The sequence below is a fragment of the Aphelocoma coerulescens genome, chromosome 19, assembly GCF_041296385.1.
Source record: "Aphelocoma coerulescens isolate FSJ_1873_10779 chromosome 19, UR_Acoe_1.0, whole genome shotgun sequence".
NCBI lineage: Eukaryota > Metazoa > Chordata > Aves > Passeriformes > Corvidae > Aphelocoma > Aphelocoma coerulescens.
In genome coordinates, this window is record NC_091032.1 from 9,744,441 (window position 1) to 9,757,245 (window position 12,805).

Genomic DNA, 12,805 nt, shown 5'->3' on the forward strand with positions numbered 1-12,805 from the left:
TGGATCTTCAAATGCCTCTTTTCCTCCCATTGATGCAGGTGTGTGTGATGTGTGTAAGAGATCTAACTGAGGGTGCTGCAGCCTAGAGTTGATAGGATCAATGCTTCATTTTCTGCAGAGCCCCCTTTATTCAGGGGAATAATTCAACAAGAGCCTGTTTTCCTTTATCTCCCATTGTCAGGCAGGCACTCCTGGAAACACAGCTTGCCATGGAGCACCGCCACCCCAGGTGCTGAGAGTGCCCGAGAACAAAGCTGCTCGATGGGGAAGGGCACTCACAGCACACAGCCCCAACTCCAGGGAAACAAAGCCCTCAGGGAGAGGGATGGGAGCAGAGACGGCTGGGAGCCGTGTCTGCACCAGGCAAGGAGCTGGAGGCTGTGGGATGAATGGGTTTGGGGCAGCAAGGGAGAAAATCTGCCTATGGAGTGGGGAAAAGAAGAGCCACTTCAGCAGTGAAGCTGTAAGTTTTCTTTGTGACAGCCTCAGTTATTCCTCCTGTCCCCACAGCCGAGATTTGCAGCAGGAAATCTCGTTCCCAGCCTGGAAAATCAGCATCCAAGCTCCTCAGGTTCAGTGCCTCCCAGAACCAACACAGTGCTGTGGGTGACTGGAAGTTCAGGTGACTCTGGCCCTCATATTTTGGAACACGGACTTCCAAACCCTGGGAACAGCCCTGTTTCCCCTCACAGCACTCAGTGGGCGGGAGAAGGCGCTGCCTGGACACTGCTCTTCCCCACTCCTGGTATTTAATCCGTGCACACAACCTCTGCTAAAAGCTGCTTCTCCTCCTTCCGTCCCCGGGCTGCTGCTCAGGCCCTCCAATGTCCTTCCAACCCAAACCATTCCAGGATTCCATGACAAACCCCAGCTCCATTCAGAGAGCTGTGTGGACTGAAATGTAAGGACTTACTTTGTTGAGGGCCCCACAGCCAGTGAGGATGATGTGGGAGTTCTCCACCTGGATGGTTCTCTGGCCCAGCCGGACAAGGTAGGCCCCAATCCCAATTGCCCGACACGTGACCTGGAAAAAAAGGAAAAAGAAAGGAAGGAGAAAAAAAAAAAAAAAAAAAGGCAATGGCATTGATTTCTGTCTCTCCACACAGCCCCAACCTATTGATTCAAACATTGAGATAAAACTCGGTGTGTCTGTAGCATAAGGTCATAAAATCTACTCTCGCTCGAAAATTCCAGAACCCGTTATTTTGTAAAACTCAGGATCTGAACGTAAATGTATTTTATTAAAAAAAAAAAGAGAGAGAAGAAGAGAAGCAGCAACTTTCAGACTGAGCAAATACGAGGCCAAATGACTGAAGTGTTTTAAATTCAGTGTGGAGGGGACCCAGCCCTGCACTGGTGCCAGGAGCATTGCTCAAAGCCTACAGCAGCCCATTTCCATCAGCCAGAAGGCTGATCCCAGATGGATGTTTGGGATATCATCACAGGATTTTTAGCTGAAACAGACAATACATTCGAAGAATAGAAAGCAGTGGGGGATTACCAAGCTGATGGTGATAACACTATCATAGGCTAAAGATGATTCTCCAGCAATCATGCCACATCCTCTGAGGTTCTCTACTCCAAGTCCATCCTCCTTCCCGATAATATCTGTTATCTTGTACCTGAGGGAGACACAGACAGCCTTTGAGTCACAAGGTCCAGTGATTTGCTGAATCAGTTTGCTACAAAGAAAATGAAAAGTGACTAAATATCATTAAGGTTCCAAGGAGAAATGTGCATAAAGCCCGGGCAGGAGCTGTGCAGGGCTCATCCTGCAGCACCATGGAACACTCCCACGGGAGCAGCACTGCAAGAGGAAATGCCAAGGGAGAGGAATGCCTGGGAAAAGTGTCCTGTCATTCCCACAGGACGTGAGGAGCAGGTTGATTACAGGAAAAAGGGCAGGAAAGGAAGGGAATGCAGACAAAGGGAAAAAGAGAAAGAACAAGGATTACAACAAGGCTCTAACCTTTTCTTCACTTCCTTCCTTCATGCCTCCATCCTCTGTCCAGTCCCTTCTCACCCACTGCCCTCAGACTGGCTCCCAGCTTTCCCACCAGGCCCTTGCTAAGCTGAGGACTTGAGCACGTGCTTCAGAGCCTCCCTGAGGAGCCCTCAGCTCACAGGGACACACTCTCATCCCTACATCCAGCACCCACTTCAGTTCTTCCAGAGCCTCCCGAGCTTTGGTTTAATCCTGAACACATCCTGATCATCCCCTGCAGGACCCTCAGCCATGACTGGGGGTCAAGAAAGCACAACCCTTAACTCCCTGTTCCCTGCCCTGACCACCCAGAGCTTTGGCACCTGGATCCTAAGGAATGTCCCAGCTGAGGACAAGGACATGCCATGCATTACCCAAGGACAAACAGAAAGCTTTTCATTCTTACCTGGACTCTCCATTTTCCTCCACATGTTCACAGTGAACAGAGTTCAGGGCGCTGACTTTCTTATAGTCTTGAGGAGTCAGGTACAAATATTTGTATCCCTGCAGGGAAAAGCAGTTCATTCATCCCACTCCCACCCGTACTCCCTTCCTGATCCCCACAAAGAAGCTTTGACAGGGGCAGAATTTAATTCCACAGAGTGGTAAGAACGTTCTCTCAACATTGGAGATACAGCTGATGCCATTGAAAGCTGGGAATGGTATAATATTCAGCACTAACTCCTTTTGGATGCCAATCTGCTGCCTGGGATATCATAAAATCCTATCATGGAATGCTTTGGCTTAGAAAGGACCAGGTTGCTCCAAGCCCCATGCAGCTTAGCCTTGAACACTTCCAGTGTTCCAGATCCGATACCAAGGAGAACTTTGGAGGTGACAGTCTGACAAATGCTCGCTCTCCCCTCTATTAGAAGAGGTGGTGTCAAAATAAGACTCTTGTGGGCTGCTGCAGTTTCCCCGCTGGTTCCCGTGCCCCCTTACCTTGTATGGGTTGTCTGGGTCTTCCCAAGCCACGTGGAACATGTGCCGGATCTCCTCGGCCAGACCTATCCTGGCCCCGCTGTTGGCAGCCACATAGATCCGGGGAATGCCCTCAGCCCGGGCCAGCTCGGACGCCCTCAGGAACAGCAGGTCCTCCTGAGGCCCAAAGGAGCCTATCCTGTAGGTGATGTCATTGCCAATGACAATGATATCCCGGCCCTCCGGGTACTCCGGTGTCTTCAGGGTCATCTTCCAGGCCACCATCCCAATCTGCAGCCCAAGAGCAGAGAACAGCAAAAAATAAATGTGTGTCTTCAAGAGGGGAATCACACAGGGATCATTCCTCTCACTTGGAGAGATGGTCTTTTGGACTTGGCCTATTTTCCTGGGGAACAGCAGCTCTGATGTGCTGCCAGTGCAGAGCACAGCTGGAAGCCCTTGATCCTTCCCACATTCCTTGGAGCACGTTCTCCACTGCTCTCATCCCACCAGGACACTCACACTGGCATTCCCTCTCCCTATTCAGGGATTTATCACAGGTCCAACACGCTCTGCCAGCGTGCCTCTCACAAGGAGCAGTGTATTCCCTGTGCTCCCAGGATGTGCTGCTGCATAGGAGTCCTGACCACCTGCTCAGGCTTCCCAGGTATCCCCCCACAACCTCGTCACCCTCACCCCACCCTCATTTTAACCATCTTTTTATTTCATTACTATCTCCCATTTCCCCCCCGTCCTTCCTCTTATTTCTTCGTCTCCTCCCTTTTCCCTTCCCCAGTTTTACAGCAGAGTAAGCAATGCTTTTTACTGCATATTTTTCTTCTCAAAAATCACGGGATGATCTCTCCTGGCCCATCTCCTGGAGGATCAGCAGCATCCGTCCCCTGCCTGCCCCATCCCTCAGCTGCTGCTGCGGGAGCCGGCCAGCCCGGAATGCCATTAACAGATGGGAATAGCAGCGTCCCTTGAAAGCCACATGCATCACCCAGTCCCCGCTTGCCCAAGGATCATAAGCTCTGAGTACACATTCCTCAAGCCGATTGCACATCCTCTGCAATCAGGAGGGCTGAGACTCTCATTGTGGAGCCTCAGAATTCTGAACATGATGAACTAAAGCGGGAGGGGGAGAGGGGAGAAGCAGCAGATAGATCTGTGCCATTTAATCCACATCCAAATGGCACAATACACAGCCCAGATCCAATCAGCATCTGCAATAAGATATGCCATAATAGGCTCATTAAAAAAAATAAAGAGGCAGAGGAATTAATCAAAGGGTCATTGGAAGTAAAGCAGGCAGCAATCCAAAAATATTACAACCAGCTACTGGCAGATCCTTCCTTACACCTCCCCTTCCAAGAGCTGAGATTGCAAGTTAACAGAGTGTTTCAGTTCACCTTCTCCTTGGATTCCTCCACTCCTACCCTGATGCGTCGAAAGGGAATAATTTGTTTGCCTCTGAATATTTGCAGATTTACAGTTCCACCTCAGCATCCAACTGCAGGGCTTGGAACAGATGCTGCAGCTTCAAAGAAGGGAGCAAAAATCCCTAAAAGACAGCGGGATGTTTTGCTAAAATACCACTAATGCTCCCAAGTGAAAGGGAAAAGTTGCAATAGAACAAGTGGATGCAGGTGTGGGTCTGGCACAGAGACCTGGGGGGACACAGACAACCAGTCCAGAGGCTGGGAGAGGAACCTGACTGATCCCAAACACAGCCAGAGGCATTCCTTGGACATTTGCTCTTGGACTCTCACAGCAGACAAAGGAAGAATTGTGATGAAAAAAAAAGGAGAAAAGAAGTAAGTCTTGCCCTTCCAACCTGATTGTTGGAGGAAAAGCAATGCCAGGGGCTGGATTTTGAGCCTCTGTTCTCACTCTCAGTTGTGGCAAGTTGGTGATTAAAAACAGCAGGTTAAAAAGTCTGCAAATCCAAAGTTAAAGGCTCCAAGATCAGCCTCTAGGAAATCAGGGATGGAGGGATGTCCATGTGTACCCCAGCACCTACTGCAGCTCAGTTCTTTACCACAATTTAAGACCTTTTTTTTTTCCATAACTAAAATCCTTCAGTGGCCACTTCCCCAATCTTTCTGATATCACCTCAAAAAACAGCTTTAGTGACCGACAGAAACACACAGTGAAACAGGGTAATATTCTCTTTAAAGTACACCACAAACTTCTTCCAAAACAGCACAGAATTACCACTCATTGACAGGTTTTTGCTTAAGTGGTCGTTTCCTTACAGCCACACTGATCCCATCAGCCAGGACTGAGGGACCAGTGATGGACCAGTGAGTCCCCAGGGCTGGTCCCACAGTCCATCCCACCCACCAAGATGTAAGAGATTTTCCTCACTTTCAGCAGCTTGACGATTTTTGACAGCACAGGAAACAGGCCAATTTAAGGCATTTCTTATCTAGAAAATTCAGATTGTAACAGAAGTGTTGGAATAGTTCCCTAACTCAAGATCATGTGTCCTCTACACCAATAAAGTCCCCTTTACCAGTAGAACAGAAAACAGTCTAGCCAGGGCACAAACTCCTGAAAACAGTTTACAGCTGATAAATATGGAGCAACCCTATGCAGTCTGAGAAAAGAAAAATTCAAGCGCACCACTATTAACTTGGGCGTCTTTTGCCTCCCCAATTCATCGTGTGTTCTGTGCCATTTATCCAGTAATAAACGCCACAGGGATCTGCACAACTAAGGATTTTTTTTTTTGCTATGAATTTGCTAGATTCGGTTGAAATTTATGGGCAGCGGAGGATGGCTTTCTATTCCAGAAGAAAAAAGGAATAATGAGATTTTTAAGTTAACGGCAGCATGCCAAAAACTGGAGAGTTCCCAGGTTAATTAGCCAGGCTGAGCTAATCACCTAAGAGCACTGGCAGGCAATAGTAGGTGATGGTGAGCAGCCCTGGCTTTGGAACAGGCTCTTTTGAAGAGGCAGCACAGTTTGGAAGTGCTGCTCCTGCCACAGCTCCATTCCCAGCACACCCAGGAGTGAAGAAGAGGCGGAGGAAAAAATAAAAGCAGGAACCATCTTATTTAACTGTTTTTATGTTGGCAAAATGATTTGTGCCCCGGTATTTCCATAAGAAGTGGGACCATTATTCTCCTGTAGGAACACATTTGGTTTGAGAAGTATCAGTGGGCAGCACGTGAAAATCAAAGGGGATGAATTATTCACAAGCCCCGATCAGAAGTGATCATTATTTCTGATGCTCCAAACTGTGATTAGGATTCAGTGCTCAGCTGTCATTTGCTCCCTGAACGGCCCCAGCCCCGCAGAATTGCACGACACACGGAGATGACACCCAAGTTTCAGATGTATAATTTTACACACACCTTCTCCCACTCCATCTTGGCCTTAATGGAACCATTAAGAGCCAGTAAAACGGGCGCGTTAACGAACGGCGCTTCCCCGGCGCTCGTAAATGCCGCTCGTTTGACACCCAGTGTCAACACTAATCATGGCCTAAAATTAACACCAAAATTGACTTCAACATTAATTGCACTATCGATGGGAACAGTAATACACACACTGATGCAGTTCCAAATTGACTGCTGGTGGCAGCCGGAGCTGTTGACAACAGGCACCGAGGGGAATGGGGAAGGAGCCGATCCCAGGCTCCCTCCGGGAAGCACAGCAGGCTCTGAGCAGAGGGGAGCCAATGCCAGTGGCAGCTGGTGCTGGGGAGAGGGAGCTTTTCAGGATTTCTGGCAGGTTCTGTAATTCCTGGAGAAGCAGAGCCAACAGAATCACAGAATATCCTGAGCACAGAGATCACTGATCCAGCTCCCGACAATCCCTGTCCCTGAGACACCCCGGCAATCCCACCCCAACAATCAGACACCCTGTCCCTGAGAGCGTTGTCCAAACACTCCTGGAGCTCTGGCAGCCTTGACCATTCCCTGGGGAGCCTGTTCAGTGCCCCACCACCCTCTGGGTGGAAGAATCTTTTCCTGATACCCAACCTAAACCTTCCCCTGGCACAGCTCCAGCCGTTCCCTCATGTTCTGTCACTGGGCACCAGAGACAAGAGAGGAGATCAGTGTTGGTTTATTCTACTTCAGGTGCTGAGCCTGGGGACTTGAGGCCAGGCATTGTTTTATCTATTTACATCCAAATTTGGAAAGCCGAATGTGGGTATTTACTTGGTGCAGATGTAGCAATTTTGGCATTTCATCATTTGAATCTGTTGCCTGGAACCTCAGATCTAGAAGAGTGACTCTCTGCACTTACACTGTGCAAAGCTTTTGAATTTTTACCTGGAGCATGAACCAGCTCCCAGGAAAAGGGCAGGGTGCACATGGTTTGCCAGAAGTATTCCAGCTCCATGCCTTGACAAGGGTGGAGTGCCAAAACCCAGGATTCCTTCTTGGCTCTGGGAAACGTGTCCCTCAGCAATCCAAGCGTGGTCGTGGCAGCCCAGCCAAACACGCTGGCACGATCTGAGCGATGGGAGGGAACAGCTCCAGGATGAGACGTGACCAAGTGCTCAGGGAAAGGTGTCACAGAATCCCAGAGTCACTGGGGTTGGAAAAGACCTTCAAGATCATCGAGCCCAACCTGTGACCCATCACCACCTCGTTAACCAGACCAGAGTGCCACATCCAGTCCTTCCTTGGACACCTCCAGGGATAGGGATTCCAAACCTTGCTGGGCAGCCCCTTCCAATGCCTGACCACCCTTTCCATGGAGAAATTCCTCCTGAAGTTTACAGATGGGTAAAGGTACATCGCAGAGAGCAACAGACAGCCTTCACCAGGAGCTTTCCTGTGGGTAAGAACATTCCTGTCCACAGTAGCCACATGACCCACATACACCTGTTCAAACATCTGCATGAAAATAGAGAATAAAACTGTGCCACCTCTTCCATCTCTGTTCCTGGAAGGCTTGGATTTGGAGATTTTAAAACCCTCCAAGAAATCTGCAGCGCTCATTGCTTTTTTAATTCCCTGTGCCTGCCATAAAATGCAGGAACAGGGGGTGACAAAGCAGAACATGCAGCTCAACGATTAAGCTGTGCTTGTATAAAATGCATTAGCTACACCTTTCTGCCTCTGGCAATCCAGAAAGCCACCAGAGCAGCATTCCAGGAGCCCTCTGCCATCCTGAATTTCCCCTGGCCAAACCGTCCCAGCTACCCAGGAAAGGTGCTGGAACCAAAGCTCCAGCAAACAGCTGCGATTGTGGATTATTTCTGATGCTCGTGCTACTGAGGAGGAAAAACTGTGACATCTAGTGCCAGTGGGGAAAATGACACATTTTCCAGGGGCACCGGGAGAGGGATGAAGGGGAATGTGAGGTGTTGCTGCAGGCCCTCCTTACATCACTTTCTCCTTGTCCTTGGAGATTAGTTGGGTCTTATCAGCAGCTGGTGCTTTCCTGGTGCCAGAGGATCAGGGGAAATTGTAGTCAAAATACATAAAGTGCTACAGAAAAGCATCCAAATGCCTGGCTCAGGACTGACAAGGAATATATTGAGTTCTGCAAGGGGCTGAGGGAATTACCTTTTCACACTGAGATTTCTGCTAATATGCTAATCTGGGGAAAAAAGCCCTGGGCTTTGAAGGGGGTGTCACTGTGCTCCAGGTCTCGTCTCCAGCACGGTGATTGAAACAGTAGTGGATGCACTCCTGAACTGCTCTGGGCTCCCCCAATTCCTGACTCTTTCTGAGATTTTCCCATTTTAGCACAGCCCACGGCAGGGGTGGAACAGGATGAGGTTAAGGTCCTTCCAACCTAAACTAGTCTGGGATTCTGTGACAAAGTGGAAAAAAGAGGTGTCCTCTGGATGGTGAGAGGCTGGGAAAAGGCCCCATTAGGGATGGTGCTGTGCCCCAAGGGCAGGGCAGGGCCAGCAGCACTGCCAAGCCCCTCCCGTAGCCAGAGCTGTCTAGGAATAAAGAGCAACTTGTATTTTCACAGTTCATTAATTCCTTGGCTTCTTTGTCGAGACCACAGCTAATTACTGCAGTGGGGTGGTGGGTGAGGGGAGTGGTCGTGAGCTATGCAGAGAAAAACCTTTTGGATTGGGAAAAGTCTTGAGACCTCAAGATTTTCCTGAAAATAGAGATTTTTGCCCAAAATGCTGCTTGCAAACTCTCTGAGGACAGGGAGAAACCCCAGCCTGGAGCTCCTGCCCTGCCCCCGTGTCAGAGCAGGGATTGCAGCTCTGGCTGAACACGCTGCCCACAAATCTCCTGGATTTTATGCTGGTTTCTCAATTCCTCCCATCAGCTCAAACACTCAGGGCACTCAGCTCAGCTGAATGCTGTAAGAGCAGGAGTGCCTTGAGCCCTTTTCACAAGGAGGAAATGTAACTGTCAGGAAAGCCAAGCCCTGGCTCTGAGCAGCCGATCCCCCGGTGCCAGGGATCCCACTGGACGTGTGGGAATGGCTCCGAGCCTCTGACCCAAAACAAGAACAACAGGAACCTGAATGCACCCAACAACATTTACCACAGACAGAAGTTCCCAACAGGCATCTCCTCTCTTCTAAAAGACACAACGGACAATCTCTCCAACAGCTTTGAATTCAGAAAATCAGCAACTTTTGCTAGCAAGAAAGAAAAATAAAAATAAAAATCTCACATTTACCTGGGAAGTTCCTATTTCACCTGTCAGTCAGCTCACTGGAACCAGCTCTGCATCTCTGGGGCACAGACTCCACTGTGGAGTTGGAGGGACCTCAAAGCCCATCCAGTGCCACCCCTGCCATGGGAGGGACACTGTTCACCATCCCAGGTTGCTCCAAGCTCCAGTGTCCAACCTGGCCTTGGACATTTCCAGAGGTGGGGAATCCACAACCTCTACAACCCCTCTGGACAAGAAGACATTTGATAGATCACATCAGATTAGATTAATTTAAATACCAACACTCCACACACCTCAACAGCCATGTAATTTCTTTACAGTCTGAGTACAAAGAAGCCTACCAAGGGTTAAAAAAAATCTCCTAATTTTTTTTGGTGGTCTTTGGGTACAGAATCTCTTATAATAAGACTATTTGTATTCATACTGGCAGAGTAAACACTACATGTTCATGCCCAGGCAGCTCTGTGCTTGTAATTTCAGCAAGAACACAGCGACGTCCCTGAGGGACTTTGCTATTTCCCCAGCCACCATCCACTCAAACGCTGAATGAGAGCAGGGAAAGAGAGAAAGATGATGGCACAAGGCTCCCCAGCAGCCTCAGCATGCACTGGGAATGCAGGGAATAGCTCATTCCAGCTTTAATTAGACCAGTTAAAACATTCCTCCTGAAGTCCAGCAGAAGACTAGGCCACAGTGACCCCACAGTCACCATCAGGGGCAATTTGCAAGCATCCTATTCCAAACCTTCCCCTGACAAGACCCATGCAGGAAATGGTGAGGAAAATCCCTGTTTCCTCTCATCACTACCCTGATGTTTTTGAGCAGAGCCTTTGCAAACTTTAAGTTGCATATTCAGGAAAATATGGCTCAACAACACCAAGAAAAAATAAATGATACCACCACTTAGAACTGTTCAAATTTAAATTACTGTAGAACATTCACTTACTAGTTCCCACAAAAAAAAAAAACCCACACCTTCTAGTGGTTATCTTTACTCTGCAGTCATTCCAAAGCTGCAATATTTGCCTTCCTAATGGGAAGGCACCCCAGCAAAACCCCCTCATGAGAGCACAGCCTCCTCCTGCTCGAGCTCCAGGAGTGACTCCACCACTCCCAGCATCAGCTCATTGTAACTCTTGAGTAAATCCTGCTCTAGAGAGTGATGTTCCACACACCCTGATACAAACTGTGTGGGGAGGATGGAAGCATAAAATAGTTTTTTCTGTGGTTTGGGGATTTTCGTAGCAAATGAAAATATTTCTGTTTAGTCTTGTAAAACACATTTTGCTCAAATACAAACCCCAGTTACCTGGAAGAGCTGAATGAGCATTTTTTAATTATGAAGGAAACTCAGCATAGGCACAGGTTTGAAATTGAATCATCATTTACTATGGAAGTTAAAATACCCATTGTAGGGAAGGTATTAATTTTTAATGAAACAAAAATCTCATTTTCAAGAGTGAGATTTCATCTGTGAAAGGCTGAATGAATAGATTTTGTGCCTGGCTGGTAAATTTTCATTACAATTGTCAAACCCAGCCCAAAGCACAACGTCTTGTGGGGCATGGAGAGAGAAGCAGCATGAAAGGAAGTGGCACTTGCCTCATTTCCTCCTGGCAGCCTGTTCATGTGCACGAGCTGGCCCTGGTCATCCAGCACCAGCTCCGTGTAGGTCAGGATGTCCGAGGGCAGCGGCACCGGCGGCAGGAACGCGTGGTCATTCATGGAATTCCACAGCTTGATCAGAGACTGGGGGTGGAAAGAGAAATTCTCCTTAAGAACGTCACCTGCCAACATTTCTATCCAATCCACTCCAGCGTGGTATTCCCAACAGAATTTGGGATTATTCCCAAATTATTCTTGTCCCAACAGGACACCCCAAAATATCCCTCCTGCCAGCGTGACTGACAGTGTTCCTGGGATATCACCTGCTTTGGGATTTGAATCACATAACAGTTTCCCCCAAAGTGAAATCTGAATGATGTGGTGCAGGATAGAACCCAGCACATCAGAAACACCATCTAGGAAGGGCAGACAACGAGGGGGGAAAACAAAGACACGGCAACAAGTAAGGGAAGATAGTTTATGGTTCAGCTTCTACTGTTTGACTCATTAATGGAACTCCAGCAGCAGTTTATCCTAATTCCATTCAAAGCAGACCTCAATCCATAGCTGATAATCCCTGGGGACTGCTGGAGTCGCTCCAGGCCCCTGGCTCCCCTGACAATCAGGATGGCAAAAAGAAGAGCAACAAGAAGAGCCCAAAGAACACTCACCTGCCGGAACATCTCAGGAATGTCATAGACATAGGATGTCCCTAAAGTCTGCGCCTGGAACCTCTTGGACTGCAGCAGGTCTTTGGTCACATAGGGGGTGTTGATCAGCATCCCGTGGAGTGGTCCCTGCTTATCTCCATATGCCTGGAACATGATCTGCAGGACAAACCGAGTCCTGGTTAATCCACAGGCTCTGCACTCTGCGCTGATCCAGCTTCTACCACAAGTCCCCAGGCTACTCCAGCCCGACTGTCCGTGCTCCCTGCCAGGCTGCCAACGCCAGCACAGCCCCATGCTCCATCACACACTGCTGCCCCTTGGAGACACCTCGATGCTGGCACAGCCCCGTGCTCCATCACACACTGCTGCTGCCCCTTGGAAACACCTCGATGCTGGCACAGCCCCGTGCTCCATCACACACTGCTGCTGCCCCTGGAGACACCTCGATGCTGGCACAGCCCCGTGCTCCATCACACACTGCTGCCCCTTGGAAACACCTCGATGCTGGCACAGCCCCGTGCTCCATCACACACTGCTGCTGCCCCTTGGAAACACCTCGATGCTGGCACAGCCCCGTGCTCCATCACACACTGCTGCTGCCTCTGGAGACACCTCGATGCTGGCACAGCCCCGTGCTCCATCACACACTGCTGCCCCTTGGAAACACCTCGATGCTGGCACAGCCCCGTGCTCCATCACACACTGCTGCTGCCCCTTGGAAACACCTCGATGCTGGCACAGCCCTGTGCTCCATCACCCACTGCTGCTGCCCCTGGAGACACCTCGGGCCCGTTGCTGCACCATCCTGGCAGCCCTGCCTGGCTGCCCACCGTGGTGGAGCAAGGAGCAGACAGAGCCACAGCCCCTGCACAAACCCCTGCCCAAGACGAGCTCTCTCTCCCTGGCAGCTGCCCTGACGGATGGCGAGAGCTGGAGCAGCCCGGAGAACTCCGTTATTTATGGAGTGGGATCCACGGCTCCGCCGGCTGCGCCCGCGAGCTGGGTC

General features: G+C 49.6%; 1 protein-coding gene across 7 annotated transcripts in view; it reads right to left on the reverse strand.

The window, feature by feature from the left end:
• The window catches only part of ACACA (acetyl-CoA carboxylase alpha), a 99,576-nt gene that overhangs the window by 30,960 nt on the left and 55,811 nt on the right, over positions 1-12,805 (reverse strand). For all 7 annotated transcript variants that reach the window (XM_069033522.1, XM_069033521.1, XM_069033520.1 and 4 more), the window contains 6 exons: positions 11,800-11,955; positions 11,126-11,272; positions 2,927-3,196; positions 2,391-2,488; positions 1,502-1,622; positions 914-1,024 (listed from right to left, as the gene is read on the reverse strand). In XM_069033522.1, coding sequence (XP_068889623.1) covers positions 914-1,024; positions 1,502-1,622; positions 2,391-2,488; positions 2,927-3,196; positions 11,126-11,272; positions 11,800-11,955 — 903 coding nt within the window. The remainder of the gene's footprint in view (positions 1-913; positions 1,025-1,501; positions 1,623-2,390; positions 2,489-2,926; positions 3,197-11,125; positions 11,273-11,799; positions 11,956-12,805) is intronic.